This window comes from Haliotis rufescens, unplaced genomic scaffold, assembly GCF_023055435.1.
Source record: "Haliotis rufescens isolate VD_foot unplaced genomic scaffold, xgHalRufe1.0.p SCAF_78, whole genome shotgun sequence".
Taxonomy (NCBI): Eukaryota; Metazoa; Mollusca; class Gastropoda; order Lepetellida; family Haliotidae; genus Haliotis; species Haliotis rufescens.
This window is the reverse complement of record NW_025964370.1, coordinates 310,471-335,876: the sequence shown is the minus strand read 5'-3', so window position 1 is coordinate 335,876 and position 25,406 is coordinate 310,471. Positions and strand designations below refer to the sequence as shown.

The window sequence follows — 25,406 nt, the reverse complement described above, 5'->3', positions numbered from 1 at the left end:
CTTTACTCAGATAAGACTTAATATGCACTTTTACACTACCGGTTATAACCTGGATACTATTATGAACAGAAACAATGAACTTGCTCACTCTGAAAACCAGAAATTAGTTGAATCCGTCCACGAGTTCATCATCAAGACAAAACGTTTCAGCTCCTCACAAATTAATAATTAAATAAACCGGACAATAACCTCATGATTGACTATTACTTTTGTTACAAACGACTTGTTAGACACACACAAGCTGTAACTTTCTATTTATGTTTTTGTATTTGATGTAATATGTACAGACATATTATTTAAATAATGTCTATATCGATGACGTCACATCCTTCATTTCAATATGTAATATATGTTGTATAGGAGCGGTGTTAACATCAGCTGTAAAGCTTGTTCACCAATCCCAACTCATTTCAATGAATAAAAATATGTTTAAACCAAGTCAGCGAGGCTGACCACCCGATCCTGTTAGTCGCCTCTTACGACAAGCATAGTCGCCTTTTTCGTAGGCCAAGCGTGGATTGCCGAAGACCTATTCTTGCCCGGATCTTCACGGATCGGGTATCAAAGGAGCATGTACTCATGTACAGAGTTATTTAGAAGATAAAAACCCACTACAGAGTCACAGTTTTCACGCATAACGTACAATATCCACCAAGCAACATAAATTTGGAAAAAATAAATCTGTAGGTCTCCACGCAAAATATTGAGTATTTGCATGCCCAAAGAAAGCTAGGGGTGTCAATCCTGATACCTGAAAAGGGGGATAACTCATTATCTAGATATAATCAATCACACATTATGCTTGTTATTGAGTATTGTTTAGATATAACGTAATACGCAGGTTTGATGTTCTACAATGCCTTCTGTTTATCCATTAATAGCAATTAATTAATCATAAAAAGCTATGCTTCTCGTACACAAAACAGAAAGAAAGAATATTTTAGAAATTCAGGGAGGAGAATATTATGTGCCAAGTTAATAAAATAATGTATAGGAACTCTACACACTGTTTTCCCACTGAATCTGAAAATTCAGAGATGCATTGGAACAGTTATTTTTTATTACTTATCAGCTCGTGTTTGGGAAGGATAGCAAAGGTATATGTTGCAGGTTTCCACAATCATAAACGGACATATCGTTGCTTCTACCACCTATTATGAAGAAGACAGTGCGCGTCAAGGGAGGTCATTCGTCACGGTAAACTCGCGTGCAACGGCGTGAACTGAGGTGCGCACGAACAATTGTATCCAACGTTCTTAACAAGGGAAGCCAACAGATAATTGGCGTTGAGAGGTGATTATAGCAATGAACAACTGGAAGCCACCACTTGACAGTAAATAGCGCTGATAGTTGATAGCGACGGACATCTGGAAACCACCACTTGACAGTAAATAGCGCTGATAGTTGATAGCGATGAAAAACTGGAAGCCACCACTTGACAGTAAATAGCGCTGATAGTTGATAGCGATGGACAAATGGAAGCCACCACTTGACAGTGAATAGCGCTGACAGTTGATAGCGACGGACAACTGGTAGCCACCACTTGACAGTGAATAGCGCTGATAGTTGATAGCGACGGACATCTGGAAACCACCACTTGACAGTAAATAGCGCTGATAGTTGATAGCGATGAACAACTGGAAGCCACCACTTGACAGTAAATAGCGCTGATAGTTGATAGCGATGGACAAATGGAAGCCACCACTTGACAGTAAATAGCGCTGATAGTAGATAGCGACGGTCAACTGGAAGCCACCACTTGACAGTAAATAGCGCTGATAGTTGATAGCGACGGACAAATGGAAGCCACCACTTGACAGTAAATAGCGCTGATAGTTGATAGCGACGGACAACTGGAAGCCACCACTTGACAGTGAATAGTGCTGATAGTTGATAGCGACGGACAACTGGAAGCCACCACTTGACAGTAAATAGCGCTGATAGTTGATAGCAATGAACAACTGGAAGCCACCACTTGACAGTAAATAGCGCTGACAGTTGATAGCAATGAACAACTGGAAGCCACCACTTGACAGTAAATAGCGCTGACAGTTGATAGCGACGGACAACTGGAAGCCACCACTTGACAGTGAATAGCGCTGATAGTTGATAGCGACGGACAACTGGAAGCCACCACTTGACAGTGAATAGCGCTGATAGTTGATAGCGACGGACAACTGGAAGCCACCACTTGACAGTGAATAGCGCTGACAGTTGATAGCGACGGACAACTGGTAGCCACCACTTGACAGTGAATAGTGCTGATAGTTGATAGCCACGGACAAATGGTAGCAAGGACTTCAGATAGGTTGACTGGTCACGGTTTAACTAAACGAAGCCATTGACATCAGGAGACACCAGTCAGCCATCAACCCTCTTCACACAATACAGTTGGCATCTCGTCACACAATCAATTCATATAGGCCACCCCTCTTATCTCCACCCTCATTAGGTCTACCGCCCACAACTATCTCCACCCTCATTCGGCCGACCACCCACAGCTACCCCCACCCTCATTAGGGCGACCACCAACAACTATCTCCACCCTCATTCGGCCGACCACCCACAGCTACCCCCACCCTCATTAGGCCGACCACCCACAACTACCCCAAACCCTCATTAGGCCGACCACACACAACTACCCCAAACCCTCATTAGGGCGACCACCCACAACTATCTCCAACCTCATTAGGGCGACCACCCACAACTACCCCAAACCCTCATTAGGGCGACCACCCACAACTACCCCAAACCCTCATTAGGGCGACCACACACAACTACCCCCACCCTCATTAGGGCGACCACCCACAACTACCCCAAACCCTCATTAGGGCGACCACCAACAACTATCTCCAACCTCATTAGGGCGACCACCCACAACTATCTCAACCCTCATTAGGGCGACCACCCACAACTATCTCCACCCTCATTAGACCGACCACCCACAACTATCTCCACCCTCATTAGGCCGACCACCCACAACTACCCCCACCCTCATTAGGGCGACCACCCACAACTACCCCAAACCCTCATTAGGGCGACCACCCACAACTATCTCCACCCTCATTAGGCCGACAACCCACAACTATCTCAACCCTCATTAGGGCGACCACCCACAACTATCTCAACCCTCATTAGGGCGACAAACCACAACTATCTCCAACCTCATTAGGCCGACCACCCACAACTATCTCAACCCTCATTAGGCCGACCACCCACAACTATCTCCAACCTCATTAGGGCGACCAACCACAACTATCTCAACCCTCATTAGACCGACCACCCACAACTACCCCTACCCTCATTAGGCCGACAACCCACTCCATCTCCACCCTCATTAGACCGACCACCCACAACTATCTACACCCTCATTAGCCCGACCACACACAATTATCTCCACCCTCATTAGGCCGACCACCCACAACTATCTCAACCCTCATTAGGGCGACCACCCACAACTATCTCCACCCTCATTAGGCCGACCACACACAACTATCTCAACCCTCATTTGGCCGACCACACACAACTATCTCCACCCTCATTAGGCCGACCACACACAACTATCTCCACCCTCATTAGGCCGACCACCCACAACTATCTCCAACCTCATTAGGGCGACCAACCACAACTATCTCAACCCTCATTAGACCGACCACCCACAACTACCCCTACCCTCATTAGGCCGACAACCCACTCCATCTCCACCCTCATTAGACCGACCACCCACAACTATCTACACCCTCATTAGCCCGACCACACACAATTATCTCCACCCTCATTAGGCCGACCACCCACAACTATCTCAACCCTCATTAGGGCGACCACCCACAACTATCTCCACCCTCATTAGGCCGACCACACACAACTATCTCAACCCTCATTTGGCCGACCACACACAACTATCTCCACCCTCATTAGGCCGACCACACACAACTATCTCCACCCTCATTAGGCCGACCACACACAACTATCTCCACCCTCATTAGGCCGACCACCCAGAAATATCTCCACCCTCATTAGGCCGACCACCCACAACTATCTCAACCCTCATTAGGCCGACCACCCACAACTATCTCAACCCTCATTAGGGCGACCACCCACAACTATCTCCACCCTCATTAGGGCGACCAACCACAACTATCTCAACCCTCATTAGGCCTACCACCCACAACTATCTCCACCCTCATTAGGCCGACCACCCACAACTATCTCAACCCTCTTTAGGCCTACCACCCACAACTACCCCCACCCTCATAAGGCCGACCACACACAACTATCTCCACCCTCATTAGGCCGACCACCCACAACTATCTCAACCCTCATTAGGGCGACCAACCACAACTATCTCAACCCTCATTAGGCCTACCACCCACAACTACCCCCACCCTCATTAGGCCGACCACACACAACTATCTCCACCCTCATTAGGGCGACCACCCACAACTATCTCCACCCTCATTAGGCCGACCACACACAACTATCTCCACCCTCATTAGGCCGACCACCCACAACTATCTCAACCCTCATTAGGGCGACCAACCACAACTATCTCAACCCTCATTAGGCCTACCACCCACAACTACCCCCACCCTCATTAGGCCGACCACACACAACTATCTCCACCCTCATTAGGGCGACCACCCACAACTATCTCCACCCTCATTAGGCCGACAACCCACAACTATCTCCACCCTCAATTGGGCGACCACCCACAAGTATCTCAACCCTCATTAGGGCGACCACCCACAACTACCCCCACCCTCATTAGGCCGACCACCCACAACTACCCTCAACCCTCATTTGGCCTACCACCCACAACTATCTCCACCCTCATTAGACCGACCACCCACAACTATCTCCACCCTCATTAGGCCGACCACCCACAAATATTTCTCAAAAAGCGACACACCCACAGTGCAAGGCAGTGGCTTAACCCTATCACAAGATGTCGTGCACAGCACCCACAGTGCAAGGCCGTGGCTTAACCTCATCACAAGATGTCGCGCACAGCACCCACAGTGCAAGGCAGTGGCTTAACCTCATCACGAGATGTCGCGCCCAGCACCCACAGTGCAAGGCAGTGGCTTAACCTCATCACGAGATGTCGCGCACAGCACCCACAGTGCAAGGCAGTGGCTTAACCTCATCACGAGATGTCGCGCCCAGCACCCACAGTGCAAGGCAGTGGCTTAACCTCATCACGAGATGTCGCGCCCAGCACCCACAGTGCAAGGCAGTGGCTTAACCTCATCACGAGATGTCGCGCACAGCACCCACAGTGCAAGGCAGTGGCTTAACCTCATCACGAGATGTCGTGCACAGCAAGTGTTACTTCATTGGTACTAAGACTTGTAATTGCGTGGACCTTAATTCCATTGCGAGGGATACAATGGTTTACACTGTGTGTGTGAGAGGACATGGCAATACTACAAGCACTGCTACATCCGATACTACAAGCACTACTACATCCAATACTACAAGCACTACTACCTCCGATACTACAAGATCTGCTACATCCGATACTACAAGCACTGCTACATCCGATACTACAAGAACTGCTACATCCGATACTACAAGAACTGCTACATCCGATACTACAAGAACTGCTACATCCGACACTACAAGCACTGCTACATCCAATACGACAAGCAATGCCACGTCCGATACTACAAGCACTGCTACATCCGATACAACAAGCACTGCCACATCCGATACTTCAAGCACTGCCACATCCGATACTACAAGCACTGCCACATCCGATACTACAAGCACTGCTACATCCAATACGACAAGCAATGCTACATCCATACTACAAGCACTGCTACATCCGATACTACAAGCCCTACTACATCCGATACTACAAGCACTGCCACATCCGATACTACAAGCACTGCTACTTCCGATAATACAAGCACTGCCACATCCGATACTACCGGCACTGCTACATCCGATACTACAAGCGCTGCTATATCCGACACTACACGTAGTGCTACACCCGATTCTACAAGAACTGCTACATCCGATACTACAAGCACTGCTACATCCGATACTTCAAGCACTGCCACATCCGACACAACAAGCACTGCTACATCCGATACTACAAGCACTGCTATATCCGACAGTACAAGAACTGCTACATCCGATACTACAAGCACTGCTACATCCGATACTTCAATCACTGCCACATCCGACACTACAAGCTCTGCCACATCCGATACTACAAGCACTGCCACATCCGATACTTCAAGCACTGCCACATCCGACACTACAAGCACTGCCACATCCGATACTACAAGCACTGCTATATCCGATACTACAAGCACTGCCACATCCGACACTACAAGCACTGCCACATCCGACACTACAAGCACTGCTACTTCCGATACTACAAGCACTGCCACATCCGACACTACAAGCACTGCCACATCCGATACTACAAGCACTGCTACTTCCGATACTACAAGCACTGCTACACCCGATACTACAAGCACTGCTACATCCGATACTACACATAGTGCCACTACTGCTACTTCTGCAATAAACACCATCATCGCAACAACACACCTTCCATGAAATATCGGTGCACGTGTACTGGTATTAAGGACTTTGTGCAGAACCCAATTGACCGGAAACGCAGTTTGGTGCTTGGCAATGACATTAAAAGGCGGAAGCCAGTGTTTGCTTACAACCCACCGAAGAAGCCCTACTTCACGAAACTACCATTACATTAAAAAATGCAGCTGAAGACATAACTATTGTTTCGGACACATGTGAAATATTTGCCTGCTATCAAGAGCCTGTCCATATCACGTCAACATGCTATGACAACACAAAACAGCGTCGTCTCACCAAGGCGAGATGCGAAGCATTTGCAATGGACAAGACGAGAAGGATCATGTTCTACTTGTCTCGCCAAAAGCTGAACGCATTTGAAATTGGACAGAAGGACCCTCCCCGGGTTCTCATAAATATCAAGAAGGAGGTTCATGATATAGTTGTGGATCACGTCATGAAACAACTCCACTGGAACCCTGATGGTGGCAGTGTGATCTACTCCAAGACGTACCCTGTGTCTCCACTAGGAGGAAGTGGAAAGGTGACGAAATCCACATTGAATGGCTTCGTGACTTGCTTGTGCTTTTCCTACACAGCTCGGACATTAATCTATCTCACCTCCGACAACACCAGGAAGGTATAAAGGACAAGACTGGGCGACTTGGGCGAACAGAAGCCTTCAGCTTCATGTGCAGGTTTTCCAGTATTGACGCCTATGAACACCGAGTTGTAGGCTACTGTCAGCACCGTGACGTCATGATACTAGATTCGGATGGAAACTTACTCAGAACGGCCTCGTCACCTAAGATTTTAGGACTTCCTTATCAAGAACCGCAGGAAGTTTATTCAGTTGGTTAATACAAAGACATGCTTCCCCTCTGATTCGTTACAAATGCTTGATCGTAATCATACTCCTCAAGCCAGTGTGCTAGGGATCACTTAGGGATTAATTCAAGTTAATAGTATGCCTCTGTTGACGAGTTGTTTAATGAACGTTTGAAGGTCCGTCGTTGTGTGCCACACAATGCCAACAAACAACACGTGACCAGTAATCCATAAGATCACTCTTTAAATTGAGATTATTTGACCGAAACTGAAATGTCAAAATTCCCGAAAAGAAATTCATTGTCCAAAAAAATTAAAAAACCCTCTCAGTTCCGCGCATGTGATCGACGTGATGCAACGACAGCTTGGCACCGTTGTCTCATGTTCCTGATAAGTGACTTGATGGTTCCATAGGCTGCTGAGAGTTGCCGGAAGGTCAGGGCGTCGTGAGAGGTGTTCGATAGGGTTGAGCTCTGATGACTGGGCTGGCCACTCAATGCGGACAATGGTCTCCTGATCTAACTAAGCATCAATGGCCCTGGCACGATGAGGATGTACGGTCCGATTGCACTAGCATACGGTCTCATGTACACATCAAGAATATCATCCATGTAGCGCACACCTGTCATCGTGTCAGCTGTAGGATATGGAGATCGCTTCTTCCAGCTCTACTGATCCCACCCCAAATCATTATCGAACCACCACCATAGTGGTCATGTTCGGCTAGGTTGGAATCCTGTCATTTTTCTCCGTGTCTACTCCACACTCGGGCACGAAGATCTGTGACGTCTGGACAGTATCTCAATTAATCATTAAAAAGTACTGGAGCCCAGTAATGGTCTATCTAACTGACGTGATCTTCAGCCCAACTGCCTACGTGTCGCGTCAGTGGGGTGCAAATGCATGCCTCCCTGAGACCAGGCTCATGGAGACGAGTATGCATTGCCTGACTAGAAACGTTAACGCCGCTGGCGTTCCGCATGTCATTTCTGAGTGTGGTGCCAGTCACGAAGTGATGACGTCATGCCTCAATCAGGAGAAACCGCCTTCCCGCTGTGTGGTGGAACGCTGCCACCTACATGCCCTGCTGATCACAATTTGGCTGACACGAAAGACGTTTGCAACGTGACGTTGTGTCAAGCATGCCTGTGCATCTGCCTTATTCTTGGGTCGTTAACCGATGTCTTTGACGTTGATGGGGCATAAGTGCATTCTGTTGTCACAATTATCAGTACCAATTGTTGTTGATGTGATGTCTTTAGGGGTCACCCAATCATTGTGTACCGAAATTTCAATATGTGTTTGTTATATGACTTTTTGATATCATCTAAACTTGATCCTCAGAAAACTTTGAGTATTATATAATTTAAAGCAAAGCTAGACGAAGCACCTGATCTCAATTCGTAAAAATAACCTCACTGTAAAATGTTCTCACATTTGTTTGAAAGTATACATATATTGCAGTAATACCAGGTAAAGAAGGGCTCACCCAGGTGTCCATGCACGCCAATATGTTACAATAATACTTGGTCTATACGCTTTGGCTGACACCAAAGACGTTTGCAACGTGACGTTGTGTCAAGCATGCCTGTGCATCTGCCTTATTCATGGGTCGTTAACCAATGTCTTTGACGTTGATGTGGCATAAGTGCATTCTGTTGCTACTTCCACATTCGAAATATCAATCAGATAAGACCCCTGTTGACATACGATGCGGCACATCAGTTCGTGAGATAACATTTCTATCCAGGTTGGACTATGCTAACAGTCTGCTTATTAATATCAAACAGGATCTATGTAGCAAATTGCAACGTGTGCATAATGCTGCTGCCAGATTGATATGTAGACGAAATAAGCGTGCACATGTAACTCCTTTATTAAAATCATTACACTGGCTTCCAATAAGATGTAGGATTGAATACCAAGTCGTGTGCATTGCATACCAGTGCTACTATAGTACAGCACCTTCCTATCTGAGTGAACTTCTTACCCTACACCAGCCAGCACGAGATCCCAGATCAGCACATAAACTCAAGTTTAGTGTCCCTAGGGTCTCACTCAAAGCATTCGGCAACAGAACTTTTGCTCACACTGCATCTGTGCTCTGGAATTCCCTTCCAGTGGAAATTAGGCAATCTTCAACTCTGGACACTTTCAAGACAAAACTAAAGACTTATCTCTTTCGATGTGTCTATGATCCTGTGTGAGGCGCTATGAGCGACTACGTAGACGGAAATGGCGCTGAAGAAATGGACTTTATTATTATATTACAGGTCTTATTAAGTGACTGATGTACGTTTAGTTAAGATATACATAATAAGTAGAAATACATACTAGATCTTGATAGTTTTAGGTCAGTTTGTGACAACGTAATTGTACTTCCGGTGCGGATAATGCTACTTCCGGCCCCGGATAATGTTTCTGTCGACTCAGAAGACACTGTCATACTTCATGAACACTTCCAGTTGTTGTAGCTAACTTCGGTTCCTGATTGTATTTCCCTCATCTGATTATCATTTCGGTGTAATCTATGGCATTACACACTTCCTTGATTAGAATTAATTCTTTCCAACTCAGTGCAAGGTGTAGCAGCATGCATGGCTTTGTTTGAAATTGGTCCTGACAAGGCCTCATGTTTGTTTGTTTGTTGTTTAACGCTGCATTCAGCACTATTCCAGTCATTTGTATACATCGCTTGTTCACTGAAGTCTTCTGTAAACAGAATATACACATACATCACTTGTTCGATAGAAACAAAGCGTTATTTAATGCCGCACTCAGCAGTATTTAAGCAATGTGATGGCGGTCTGCAAATAATTGAATCTGGACCAGACAATCCAGTGATTTACATCATGGGCATCGATCCACGTAATTGGGATGACATGCCGCTTTTAACAGTATTTCAGTTATATCACGGTGTGTCAGCTTAATGTGGGAGGAAAGCCCGAAGTGATGCAAGTCTCAGACATTTACCATTTCGGTGAAACCCACGAGCATAGGTATGGTGCTGACAAACCTAGAAACATAATCGCGGCGAAACGGGATTCGAACCCACAATCATAGGTTCTGGCGTGCCCAAGGGACGCAACTCTGCACAGCGAATAGCGGCGCCTTTGACAACTGGGCCACTACACCACATTATGTTCTGACTCCACCAACGGGTGTGACACATGATGTTCTGACTCCACCAACGGGTGGGACACATGATGTTCTGACTCCACCAACGGGTGGGACACATGATGTTCTGACTCCACCAACGGGTGTGACACATGATGTTCTGACTCCACCAACGGGTGGGACACATGATGTTCTGACTCCACCAACGGGTGGGACACATGATGTTCTGACTCCACCAACGGGTGTGACACATGATGTTCTGACTCCACCAACGGGTGTGACACATGTTGTTCTGACTCCACCAACGGGTGTGACACATGTTGTTCTGACTCCACCAACGGGTGGGACATATGTTGTTCTGACTCCACCAACGGGTGGGACACATGATGTTCTGACGCCACCAACGGGTGGGACACATGATGTTCTGACTCTACCAACGGGTGGGACATATGTTGTTCTGACTCCACCAACGGGTGGGACACATGATGTTCTGACGCCACCAACGGGTGGGACACATGATGTTCTGACTCCACCAACGGGTGGGACACATGTTGTTCTGACTCCACCAACGGGTGTGACACATGTTGTTCTGACTCTACCAACGGGTGGGACACATGATGTTCTGACTCCACCAACGGGTGGGACATATGTTGTTCTGACTCTACCAACGGGTGGGACATATGTTGTTCTGACTCTACCAACGGGTGGGACATATGTTGTTCTGACTCTACCAACGGGTGGGACATATGTTGTTCTGACTCTACCAACGGGTGGGACATATGTTGTTCTGACTCTACCAACGGGTGGGACATATGTTGTTCTGACTCTACCAACGGGTGGGACATATGTTGTTCTGACTCTACCAACGGGTGGGACACATGATGTTCTGACTCCACCAACGGGTGGGACATATGTTGTTCTGACTCTACCAACGGGTGGGATATATGTTGTTCTGACTCCACCAACGGGTGGGACACATGATGTTCTGACGCCACCAACGGGTGGGACACATGATGTTCTGACTCCACCAACGGGTGGGACACATGTTGTTCTGACTCTACTCTACCAATGGGTGTGACGCACTGGGTGTTCTGACTCCACCAACGGGTGTGACACATGTTGTTCTGACGCCATCAACGGGTGTACGTAACAGAGATGATTTGAACTCGACTTGATCTTATTGAGTGTCGAGTACTGATCAATGTAGTAACTGTTTCTTGGTGTGCGCAGACTTCTGGGGGAATGTGTTTTCCACGCATTGATGATCAGGAGAGTAGTCTGTAAAAGATACGCGTGTTCACTGAACGAACTGTGCTGAAAGTCGACACGTGAGGTGAAGGAAGCTAGGGGAAGCACTGTCTGCCCCTGTTGTTGTAGGGGTAAGTAGTGGGGCTTGCACTTTCAACAATGTTTTTACCTTCATAGTGATGTAGCACGAGCTTTCGTGGATATCGTAGGGATACATATGTGGAAGTTCAGCTTGCTATGAAGGTCACACGCAGGTAGTGTGTGTGTGTGTGTGTGTGTGTGTGTGTGTGTGTGAGAGAGAGAGAGAGAGAGAGAGAGAGAGAGAGAGAGAGAGAGAGAGAGAGAGAGAGAGAGAGAGAGAGAGAGAGGAATATAATATGGACGGGTATATTCAATATGAATCGACGGGCATATACAATATGAATCAACGGGAATATACAATATGAATCGACGGGTATATACAGTATGAATCGACGGGTCTATACAATACCGATGGACGGGTATATACAATATGAATGGACAGGTATATACAATACCGATGGACAGGTATATACAATATAAATAGACGGGTATATACAATATGAATCTACGGGTTTATACAATACTGATGGACGGATATATACAATGCCGATGGACAGGTATATACAATATGAATGGACGGGTATATACAATATGAATGGACGGGTATATACAATATGAATCGACGGGTATATACAATATGAATGGACGAGTATATGCAATATGAATCGACGGGTATATACAATATGAATCGATGGGTTTATACAATACCATTGGACGGGTATATACAATAACGTTGGACGGGTATATACAATATGAATTGGACGGGCATATACAATATGAATGGACGGGTATATTCAATATGAATCGACGGGTATATACAATATGAATCGACGGGTATATACAATATGAATGGACGGGTATATTCAATATGAATCGACGGGTAAATACAATATGAATGGACGGGTATATACAATATGAATGGACGGGTATATTCAATATGAATCGACGGTTATATACAATATGAATGGACGGGTATATACAGTTTGAATCGACAGGAGTATACAATACCGATGGACGGGTATATACGATACCGATTGATGGGTATATAAAATACCGATGGACGGGTATATACAATAACGATGGACGGGTATATACAATAACGATGGACGGGTATATACAATACCGATGGACGGGTTTAAACAATACCGATGGACGAGTATATACAATACCGATGGACGGGTATATACAATACCGATGGACGAGTATATACAATACCGATGGACGGGTATATACAATACCGATGGACGGGTATATACAATACCGATGGACGGGTATATACAATACCGATGGACGGGTTTATCATGATCTTCATCATCTTCATCCAGCGGGGATGTAGGCCAACGTCCTACTGCCGTCCACGCCCAGGGTCACATCAACACAAAACAAACATAAGCAACGTTAATGTTGGCAGACATCAGTATATATTTCTGTACGAGGGATTTGTACATAGTATTTCTCGTGAAGATCAATTTGACGCAAATCTGCATAAGCTTCAGAAAGAAGCAAAAAATGACACTCATTTTCTACGTATCCATAGCACTTGATGAAAGCCTCCACGGTACTGAACAGTGAATAGCCAATGTTTTAGAACCATCTGGTAATTAAGCACGCAAGTCGTGTTCATATGTACATCTCAATCCTACCATAAACTATAAACTAGTAACAATAATTATACTCACGTCTGTGAAAGGCATTTAGAAGTGATACACATAAGGAAGAGAGTTTATGGATGTCAACTTCTTTATTATGAGGAACAGAACGTTTCGGAGTATATGCTTCCTCCTTCATCGGGTGAATGAATGCTTTGAGACTAAATTATCACTGCACGATAAGTAAATGGCAATGGACAATGGGCAAACGGGAGGCCGGGGGTAATTAGCACTGATAGGTAAAAGAATAGAAAAGGCAAAGGGCAAATGGAAGCCAGTTAGATAATTGGCACTGACAAAGATCAAAGCAATAGTTCCCAAGCACTAGGCAGATAGGTTCCCTGGTCACGGTTCATGGCTGGCTTGTGTCTCCTGATATCAAAGATCAATGGCTTCTTGTAGTTTCCCTTGTCGCCTGTTGTTGTTGATAGACAGGGCTGATGTTATGGACTTGGGTCTTGAGGATGTGTTCTGAAAAAGCGCAATTCAGGTCTAGTTTGTTGACAGAGGCGTGATGTTCTTTGAGTCTGGTGTTGAGGGGTCTGGGGGTTTCTCCAATGTACTGGTGGCCACAGTTGCAGGGGATCTGGAACATACATCCTGTGGGGTTGGGACGTACACTGCTTGTGCCTCTGCCATTGGCTTGTAAATGGGTCTTGGTGAACTTGCCGCTGGAAAAGATGACATCTATGATAGTTGTTGATGAGGCGGGGAAACTGATGGGTGACAGGGCCTTGTTAAGGTGTAGTGATCCTGATGGCCGACGGGGCAGATTCAGGTCTGGGATCGGAGTTCTTGATGCCTTGCGGGTCTTGCGGATAGTCATATGCTGGTTTTCACCCTTCAACCCTTTTTGAGTTTTGAGTGAGTGAGTGAGTATGGTTTTATGCCGCTTTTAGCAATATTCTAGCAATATCACAGCGGGGACACCAGAAATCGGCTTTACACATTGTACCCATGTCGGGACTCAAACCCGGGTCCTCGGCGTGTCGAGCGAACGCTTAAAACACTAGGCTACCCGACCGCCCCTTTGAGTTTTGAAAACCAATTAATTTCACCATGAAGTAGTATATTATACATCCTCGAGATGTAAATCCAGGCCCTCATGTCTGAGCGACCTGACATAACATTATCAATTTCTTTGGTCGTTGTCGCCAATACATATTTCCCAACCGACATAAATCATGTGTGAAAACGAACGACCGCTGTGCTCGGAAAACTACACTTGAAATGTAAACAAAGCAAACTTCCATGATTTGGGAGATTCAACAGAAATGGGCAAAGTTTCCGTCTTGCGTGACGGCATGACTGACCCAAATTCACGCACAACAATAGCAACGGTATTTGGTCTGGTATGGACTGGTATATAAAATATGGATGGATGTGAATATAGACATAGGAAGGACTGATATATAGAATATATATCAACGGGAATATTAAAGACGGATCGATGGGTCTATTGTATATCGATGGTAGGGTATTTGGAATATTAATGAACGGTATGTAGACTATGGATGGACGGGTATATAGAGCATGGATGGACTGGTATAGAGGGTATGGATCGACGGGTTTATAGAGTATGAATCGACGGGTATATAGAGTGTGGATGAGTGGGTATATAGAGTATGGATGAATGGGCATTTAGAGTATGGATGGACGGTATATAGAGTATGGTTGGACTGTATATAGAGGTGAGGTGAGGTGAAATTAGGTTTAACGTCGCGTCCAAGATCATTGCACTTATAAAGCGACTTGCTTGCACGTGTGTGTGTGTGGCTGCTTGTACTAGTCCGGACCGATTTGTAGTGCTAGCTCACTTAGATACCATGCCGCAGTTTAACATGAATACCCCACTCAGACACAATATACTGACTCCGAGCCGACCAGTCCTTGTTTTAGCCCCTTAATGCCGAGCACCAGACAGGGTAACAACAAGTACCATCTTTTAACGTCTTATGGTATGACGCGGCCGGGGATCGAACCCCGAACACTCCGCTCTCCGGGCGGACGATCTACCACTATCACGGAGGCGGTCGCTATATATAGAGTATGGATGGACGGTATATAGCGTATGGAGGACGGGTTGATATAGATGGAATGGACGGGTATACAGAGTATTGATGAATGGGTATATAGAGTATGGATGAACGGTATATAGAGTATGGATAGGTGGTATATAGAGTTGGGATGAATGGGTATATATAGTATGGATGGAGGGGTATATAGAGTATGGATGGGCGGGTATATAGAGTATGGATGGACGGATATATAGAGTATGGATGAATTGGCATATGGAGTATGGATGGACTAGTATATAGAGTATGGATGGACTGAAATATAGAGTATGGATGGGCAGTATATAGAGTATGGATAGAGGGGTATATAGAGTATGGATGGGCGGTGTATAGAGTATGGATGGGCGGTATATAGAATATGGATGGGCGGTATATAGCGTATGGATGGGCGGGTATATAGAGTATGGATGGACTGATATATAGAGTATGGATGGGCGGTATATAGAGTATGGATGGGCGGTATATAGAGTATGGATGGGCGGGTATATAGAGTATGGATGGACTGGTATATAGAGTATGGATTGGCGGTATATAGAGTATGGATGGCGGTATAAAGAGTATAGATGGGCGGTATATAGAGTATGGATGGGCGGTATATAGAGTATGGATGGACTGGTATATAGAGCATGTTTTGGCGGTATATAGAGTATGGATGGGCGGTATATAGAGTATGGATGGTCTGGTATATAGAGTATGGATGGACTGGTATATAGAGTATGGATGGGCGGTATATATAGTATGGATGGGCGGTATATAGAGTATGGATGGGCGGTATATAGAGTATGGATGGGCGGGTATATAGAGTATGGATGGACTGGTATATAGAGTATGGATGGGCGGTATATAGAGTATGGATGGGCGGTATAAAGAGTATGGATGGGCTGGTATATAGAGTATGGATGGACTGGTGTATAAAGTATGGATGGGCGGTATATAGAGTATGGATGGGCGGTATATAGAGTATGGATGGGCGGGTATATAGAGTATGGATGGACTGGTATATAGCGTATTGAAAGACGGGTATATGCAGCTCCAGGGCAGATCGTGGAGTACCAGCAGGCCAGCAGGTTGCGGGGCATGTATCCGCGGCTCCAATCTGTCTGGGAGAACAGCTACACAATGGGCGCCAGATATCACCAGCTGTATGTTCCCAGCAGACAGGCTTCTATTTTCAGCAATTCCAGATAAAATGATTACGGATAACTACACGGGACATTACAGGACATAAGTGGGTAACTCTATATACAATGTGTTGACGCGTGTTTGGATAACGCCAGCTGCAACTTTGCAAATGACTTGAGAAGAGGTTCTTGTGTAGATGTTTGAACTGTCTTGCCCTATGAGGGGGCGGAGAGGAACTTGTTCAGAGCGCCTGCAGTGTGTATTGGCTGGCAACAATGGCGGATGGGCGGGAACCGTGGGTGTAATAGTTGCAATATTTCAGCCATACCAGTATGATCTTAAACGTCCAACGTTTTTGTTTCTGTAGGGTCTGGGAGACATACCAGTAGGGAAGGTATCTGCCCGATACTGCCCACACAGACTGACGCACTGGGGAACTCGGTGTGAACTTCAAGTCGGGGATGGTCTTCAGTGTTGGAGAAGCAGGAACGAGTGCCCCATTGGAGCCTCTGTGTGAGTGTCTGTGTGAGCGAGTGGGTGGATGAGTGAGTGAGTGAGTGGGTGAGTGAGTGGGTGAGTGAGTGGGTGGGTGAGTGAGTGAGTGAGTGAGTGAGTGGGTGAGTGAGTGGGTGGGTGGGTGGGTGAGTGAGTGAGTGAGTGAGTGAGTGAGTGAGTGAGTGAGTGAGTGAGTAGATGGGTGGGTGAGTGGGTGGGTGGGTGGGTGAGTGAGTGAGTGAGTGGGTATGTGAGTGGGTGGGTGGGTGATTGAGTGAGTGGGTGAGTGGGTGGGTGAGTGAGTGGATGAGTGAGTGCGAGGGCGGGTGAATGGGAGGGTGAGTGAGTGGGTGGATGATTGAGTGGGTGGGTGAGTGAGTGAGTGAGTGGGTAGGTGGGTGGGTGGGTGGGTGGGTGAGTGAGTGAGTGAGTGAGTAGATGGGTGGGTGAATGGGTGGGTGAGTGATTGAGTGGGCGGGTGAGTGGGTGGGTGAGTGAGTGGGCGAGTGAGTGAGTGAGTGATTTGGGTGAGTGAACGAGTGGGTGAGTGGTAGCGAGGGCGGGTGAATGGGAGGGTGAGTAAGTGGATGGGTGATTGAGTGGGTGGTTGAGTTGGTGGGTGAGTGAGCGAGTGGGTGAGTGGGTGAATGGGTAAGTGGGTGCGAGAGCGGGTGAATGGAAGGGTGAGTGAGTGGGTGGGCCGGTGAATGGGAGGGTGATTGAGTGGGTTGATGAGTGGGTGGGTGGGCCGGTGAATGGGAGGGTTAGTGAGGGGGTGGGTGAGTGAGTGTCTGGGTGAGTGAGTGGGTGGGTGGGTGAATTGGAGGGTGAGTGAGTTAAGGGGTGCTTAGGTGAGTGGGTGAGTGAGTGAGTGATTGAGTGTGAGGTGAGTGAGTCCGCGCAATGCACCCAACAGCCTAGCATGTGTTTATCAGAGTTACCCACGCTGTTCTATAGTTCATAGTTTAGCGGAGCTGGGCTGGTGTGTGGAGTATGTGGGGAACTATATAGCGGCATGTGACCTTGTCTGCACCTGCGTCGACCACCACATGACGACACCGAGCATCACAGAAAAACAGAAGCCACCTGTATTAACACACGGTCTACAATACCGGCTGTTTATAGCTTTCGGTTCACAAACGCTTCGCACTATGTTTGTAGAGTTATTTGACCACCTATGTTGTCTGTATCTGGTCACAATGACAGCATCACGGGGCATAGCCAACTTTGCTTTATACAGGTGTATATTTACAAGACGCACATGTGCCAGGTCACCACATAGTGGTAGTGGTTGTTGTGTTGATGTCCCGGAGGACATAGTGGTAGTGGTAGTGGTTGTTGTGTTGATGTCCAGGAGGACATAGTGGTAGTTGTTGTTGTGTTGATCTCCCGGAGGACATAGTGGTAGTGGTTGTTGTGTTGATGTCCCGGAGGACATAGTGGCAGTGGTTGTTGTGTTGATGTCCCGGAGGACATAGTGGCAGTGGTAGTGGTTGTTGTGTTGACGTCCCGGAGGACATAGTGGTAGTGGTAGTGGTTGTTGTGTTGATGTCCCGGAGGACATAGTGGTAGTGGTAGTGGTTGTTGTGTTGACGTCCCGGAGGACATAGCCCAAGGTAGAAAGTATTTTTCTTTGTCTGTGGACCAAGGTGACCTGACACTGATTTATTCATACATATAAACAAGATGTAATGAATGACAAGTGACATTGTTGCAAGGCTCGCTCGGGTTTGTTGGTAAATGTACCACACACTGGTTACGAGCATCAACAAAAGGGTTTACATGTGAAGTAATGGCAATGAGATTCCCCACATTTGGAGTATCTGCGCTATCATCTGAACTCCTAGAGGTGTTGACCAAGCTGTCTTGCTGACCTTGTCCGAAACCCACCAAGGTCTTGGGCGCCATGACAAAAGGAAGAAGAATAAAGAGTCCCCGCTACTTCACCCCAGCTGGTTAAAACTTCAGTTTCTCTCGGCTGTCTATCGTTGAACCCTTGTTAACCTTGTCTACCCGACTGTACCTTGTTAACCCGACTATACCTTGTTAACCTTGTCTACCCGACTGTACCTTGTTAACCTTGTTTACCCGACTGTACCTTGTTAACCTTGTCTACCCGACTGTACCTTGTTAACCTTGTTTACCCGACTGTACCTTGTTAACCTTGTCTACCCGACTGTACCTTGTTAACCTTGTTTACCCGACTGTACCTTGTTAACCCGACTATACCTTGTTAACCTTGTCTACCCGACTGTACCTTGTTAACCTTGTTTACCCGCCTGTACCTTGTTAACCTTGTCTACCCGACTGTACCTTGTTAACCTTGTTTACCCGACTGTACCTTGTTAACCCGACTGTACCTTGTTAACCCGACTGTACCCTGTTAACCTTGTTTACCCGACTGTACCTTGTTTTCCCGACTGTACCTTGTTAACCTTGTCTACCCGACTGTACCTTGTTAACCCGACTGTACCTTGTTAACCCGACTGTACCCTGTTAACCTTGTTTACCCGACTGTACCTTGATAACCCGACTGTACCTTGTTGACCCTACTGTCCCTTGTTAACCATTCCTGTGCCTTTTTAACCATACCGTACCCTCTTAACACGGCTGTACCTTGTTAACCCGACTGTACCTTGTTAACCTTGTTTTCCCGAGTGTACCTTGTAAACCTTGTTTACCCGACTGTACCTTGATAACCCGACTGTACCTTGTTAATCCGACTGTACCTTGTTAATCCGACTGTACCTTGTTAACCTTGTTAACCCGACTGTACCTTGTCTACCCGACTGTACCTTGTTAACCTTGTCTACCCGACTGTACCTTGTTAACCTTGTCTACCCGACTGTACCTTGTTAACCTTGTCTACACGACTGTACCTTGTTAACCTTGTCTACTCGACTGTACCTTGTTAACCTTGTCTACCCGACTGTACCTTGTTAACCTTGTTAACCCGACTGTACCTTGTTAACCTTGTTTACCCGACTGTACCTTGTTAACCTTGTCTACCCGACTGTACCTTGTTAACCTTGTCTACCCGACTGTACCTTGTTAACCTTGTCTACCCGACTGTACCTTGTAAACCTTGTCTACCCGACTGTACCTTGTTAACCTTGTCTACCCGACTGTACCTTGTTAACCCGACTGTACCTTGTTAACCTTGTTTTCCCGAGTGTACCTTGTTAACCTTGTTTACCCGACTGTACCTTGATAACCCGACTGTACCTTGTTAATCCGACTGTACCTTGTTAATCCGACTGTACCTTGTTAACCTTGTCTACCCGACTGTACCTTGTTAACCTTGTCTACCCGACTGTACCTTGTTAACCTTGTCTACCCGACTGTACCTTGTTAACCTTGTCTACCCGACTGTACCTTGTTAACCCGACTGTGCCTTGTTAACCCGACTGTACCTTGTTAACCCGACTGTACCTTGTAAACCCGACTGTACCTTGTTAACCTTGTTTACCCGACTGTACCTTGTTAACCTTGTCTACCCGACTGTACCTTGTTAACCCGACTGTGCCTTGTTAACCCGACTGTACCTTGTTAACCCGACTGTGCCTTGTTAACCCGACTGTACCTTGTTAACCCGACTGTACCTTGTTAACCTTGTTTACCCGACTGTACCTTGTTAACCTTGTCTACCCGACTGTACCTTGTTAACCTTGTCTACCCGACTGTACCTTGTTAACCTTGTCTACCCGACTGTACCTTGTTAACCCGACTGTGCCTTGTTAACCCGACTGTACCTTGTTAACCCGACTGTACCTTGTTAACCTTGTCTACCCGACTGTACCTTGTTAACCTTGTCTACCCGACTGTACCTTGTTAACCTTGTCTACCCGACTGTACCTTGTTAACCTTGTCTACCCGACTGTACCTTGTTAACCTTGTCTACCCGACTGTACCTTGTTAACCCGACTGTGCCTTGTTAACCCGACTGTACCTTGTTAACCCGACTGTACCCTGTTAACCCTTCCTGTTCTTTGTTAACCCTTCCTGTTCCTTGTTTACCCGACTGTACCTTTTTACCCGACTGTCCCTTGTTAACCCGACTGTACCTTTTAACTTTTCCTGTACCTTGTTGACCCGACTGTATCTTCTTAATACGGCTGTACCTTCCTGAACCCTTCCTGTCCCTTGTTAACCCTTCCTGTTCTTTGTTAACCCTTACTGTTCTTTGTTAACCCTTCCTGTTCCTTGTTAATCCGACTGTACCTTGTTAACCTGGTTGACCCTACTGTCCCTTGTAAACCCGACTGTTCCTTGTTAATTTTTCCTGTCCCTTGTTAACCCGACTGTACGTTGTTATTCCGACAGTACCTTGTTAACCCGATCTGTGAAGATCGCTTGTACATGAGACTGTTCAGCCCCTTGCTAACCTGACTGTTCCTTGTTAATTTTTCCTGTCCCTTGTTAACCCGACCGTATCTTCTTAACACGTCTGTACCTTTCTGAACCCTCCCCGTCCCTTGTTAACCCGACTGTACGTTGTTAATCCGACTGTACCTTGTTAACCTTGTTAATCCGACTGTACGTTGTTAATCCGACTGTACCTTGTTAACCTTGTTAACCCGACTGTACGTTGTTAACCCGACTGTACCTTGTTAATCCGACTGTACCTTGTTAACCCGATCTGTGAAGATCGCTTGTACGTGAGACTGTTCAGCCTCTATGTTGTAATAAGTTGTACAGCTGGGTACGAAACATAACGACTCCTTCCCGACGACCATAATTTAATCCCAAGGAGCTGCATATCTTTTGCCAATTTAGTTATCGAAAACAAGTGAATCACGTCATTTATTGTATTTCTTGGCGCTCGTATGCAAGGCTATTCAGTGATGGTATCACATCTACATACACACATGTTTATAGAGCGCTGATGGTTTCGTTGAAACGTATATGAAAGAAACACCGTATATAATAGAACTTCAAACAGCGCTTCCAACGAAGCGTTATACGATCTTTTTATACGATTGCACTTCCAAGCCTGACCTTAAGCTGGGGTGGGAAGATGAATGCATTTCGCCACGTGTCGGATGGCTGTTCCATGTCGGATTACCGGAGGAGTGCTAGCATCGTGGTAGTGCAGGTGCGATTCAAATAAACGCTCTTGTTCTACAACAGATACACAAATATTTTCTCGGTCAGAGAAGTGGAGCAGATATTTCTATAAGTGCGGCACCCGGGACTCACCTCTTACAACACTGTAACATTGTAACCCTGCCTGTGTCAGCCTTCCAAGGCTTGTGTTAAGACAGACGTTGTCTGCGTGAATCAACTCTTGTCAGGTATTCCACTGACACGTGTCAACACAGCAGTTACCTAGAGCACGAGTGACACGTGTCAACACAGCAGTTACCTAGAGCACGAGTGACACGTGTCAACACAGCAGTTACCTAGAGCACGAGTGACACGTGTCAACACAGCAGTTACCTATAGCACGAGTGACACGTGTCAACAAAACAGTTACCTATAGCACGAGTGACATGTGACAACACAGCAGTTACCTATAGCACGAGTGACATGTGACAACACAGCAGTTACCTAGAGCACGAGTGACATGTGACAACACAGCAGTTACCTAGAGCACGAGTGACACGTGACAACACAGCAGTTACCTAGACCACGAGTGACACGTGACAACATAGCAGTTACCTATAGGACGAGTGACACGTGTCAACAAAGCAGTTACCTAGAGCACGAGTGACATGTGACAACACAACAGTTACCTAGACCACGAGTGACACGTGACAACACAGCAGTTACCTATAGCACGAGTGACATGTGTCAACACAGCAGTTACCTAGAGCACGAGTGACATGTGACAACACAGCAGTTACCTATAGCACGAGTGACACGTGTCAACACAGCAGTTACCTATAGCACGAGTGACACGTGACAACATAGCAGTTACCTAGAGCACGAGTGACATGTGCCAACACAGCAGTTACCTAGAGCACGAGTGACATGTGACAACACAACAGTTACCTAGAGCACGAGTGACATGTGACAACACAGCAGTTACCTAGAGCACGAGTGACATGTGACAACACAGCAGTTACCTAGAGCACGAGTGACATGTGACAACACAACAGTTACCTAGAGCACGAGTGACATGTGACAACACAGCAGTTACCTAGAGCACGAGTGACATGTGACAACACAGCAGTTACCTAGAGCACGAGTGACACGTGTCAACACAGCAGTTACCTAGAGCACGAGTGACACGTGACAACACAGCAGTTACCTAGAGCACGAGTGACATGTGACAACACAACAGTTACCTAGACCACGAGTGACACGTGACAACACAGCAGTTACCTATAGCACGAGTGACACGTGTCAACAGAGCAGTTACCTAGAGCACGAGTGACATGTGACAACACAGCAGTTACCTAGACCACGAGTGACATGTGCCAACACAGCAGTTACCTAGAGCACGAGTGACATGTGACAACACAACAGTTACCTAGAGCACGAGTGACATGTGACAACACAGCAGTTACCTAGAGCACGAGTGACATGTGACAACACAGCAGTTACCTAGAGCACGAGTGACATGTGACAACACAACAGTAACCTAGAGCATCAGTGACACGTGACAACACAACAGCAACCTAGAGCACGAGTGACACGTGACAACACAGCAGTTACCTAGAGCACGAGTGACATGTGACAGCACAGCAGTTACCTAGAGCACGAGTGACATGTGACAACACAGCAGTTACCTAGGGCACGAGTGACACGTGACAACACAGCAGTTACCTAGAGCACGAGTGACACGTGTCAACACAGCAGTTACCTAGAGCACGAGTGACACGTGACAACACAGCAGTTACCTAGAGCACGAGTGACATGTGACAACACAACAGCAACCTAGAGCACGAGTGACATGTGACAACACAGCAGTTACCTAGAGCACGAGTGACATGTGACAACACAGCATTTACCTAGAGCACGAGTGACATGTGACAACACAACAGCAACCTAGAGCACGAGTGACACGTGACAACACAGCAGTTACCTAGAGCACGAGTGACACGTGACAACACAACAGTTACCTAGAGCACGAGTGACATGTGACAACACAGCAGTTACCTAGAGCACGAGTGACAGTATCAGTATCCTATTATCCCAACCTTGGCTTCTCCATCAACAACATCAGTATCCAGTTCTCCCAACCTCGGCTTCTACATCAACAACGTCAGCATCCAATTCACCCAACCTTGGCTTCTACATAAACAACATCACTATCCAGTTCTACCAACCGTGGCTTCTCCGTAAACAACGTCAGTATCCAGTTCTCCCAACCTTAGCTACTCTATCAACAACGTCAGTATCCTATTCTCCCAACCTGGGCTTCTCCATCAACAACGTCACTATCCAGTTCTCCCAACCTTGGCGTCTCCATCAACAACGTCAGTATCCTATTATCCCAACCCTGGCTTCTCCATCAACAACGTCAGTATCCAGTTCTCCCAACCTTGGCGTCTCCATCAACAACGTCAGTAACACATTCTCCCAACCTTGGCGTCTCCATCAACAACGTCAGTAACCAATTCTCCCAACCTTGGCTTCTACATCAACAACGTCAGCATCCAATTCACCCAACCTCGGCTTCTACATCAACAACGTCAGCATCCAATTCACCCAACCTCGGCTTCTCCATCAACAACGCCACTATCCAATTCTCCCAACCATGGCTTCTACATAAACAACATCACTATCCAGTTCTCCCAACCTTGGCTTCTCCATCAACAACGTAAGCATCCAGTTCTCCCAACCTTGGAGTCACCACAAACGACGTCAGTGTCCTATTCTGCACAATCTTGGCGTCTCCATAAACAATGTCAGTGTCCAATTTTCCCTATGACGGATCTCATCCCGGCGTCCATCAATATGACGGATTTCACCATCACGATAAGGAAACTTACCCAGGAGTTTTTCACTTTGACGAGACTGACCATGCGTCCATCACAATGATGGAGTGAGTAGATGAGTTCACGGCTCACAGTAATACACAATTTAAGGTGTACACCTGTCCAGTTTAAGGTTTAAACGTCTACATAATACAGTTTGTAAAGTACACGTGTAAAGTTTAAGGTTTAAACCATCTATACAATACAGTTTGTGGTGTACACCTGTCCAGTTTAAGGTTTAAACCATCTATATAATATAGTTTGTAAAGTACACGTGTAGAGTTTAAGGTTTAAACCATCTATACAATACAGTT

The 25,406-nt window shown here is 46.5% G+C and overlaps 1 protein-coding gene across 1 annotated transcript; it reads left to right on the top strand.

Annotated features, from left to right (window-relative positions):
- The first annotated feature begins 5,389 nt into the window (after window positions 1-5,389).
- LOC124121591 (serine-rich adhesin for platelets-like) lies at window positions 5,390-7,830 on the top strand. The gene is made up of 4 exons (XM_046484610.2): window positions 5,390-5,820; window positions 6,123-6,514; window positions 6,795-7,096; window positions 7,795-7,830. The coding sequence occupies exons 1-4, from the start codon at window positions 5,390-5,392 to the stop codon at window positions 7,828-7,830; spliced, it is 1,161 nt and encodes a 386-aa protein (XP_046340566.1).
- The last annotated feature ends 17,576 nt before the right edge of the window (window positions 7,831-25,406 follow it).

What these genes read in the sequence shown, in the direction of transcription:
- LOC124121591 (XM_046484610.2), top strand. Translation starts at nt 5,390, where the DNA reads ATGGTTTACACTGTGTGTGTGAGAGGACATGGCAATACTACAAGCACT. An exon ending in ACATCCATACTACAAGCACT is followed by an intron (nt 5,821 to 6,122) that starts GCTACATCCGAT and finishes TATATCCGACAG; the next exon opens with TACAAGAACTGCTACATCCG. An exon ending in CACTAGGAGGAAGTGGAAAG is followed by an intron (nt 7,097 to 7,794) that starts GTGACGAAATCC and finishes ATGGTTCCATAG; the next exon opens with GCTGCTGAGAGTTGCCGGAA.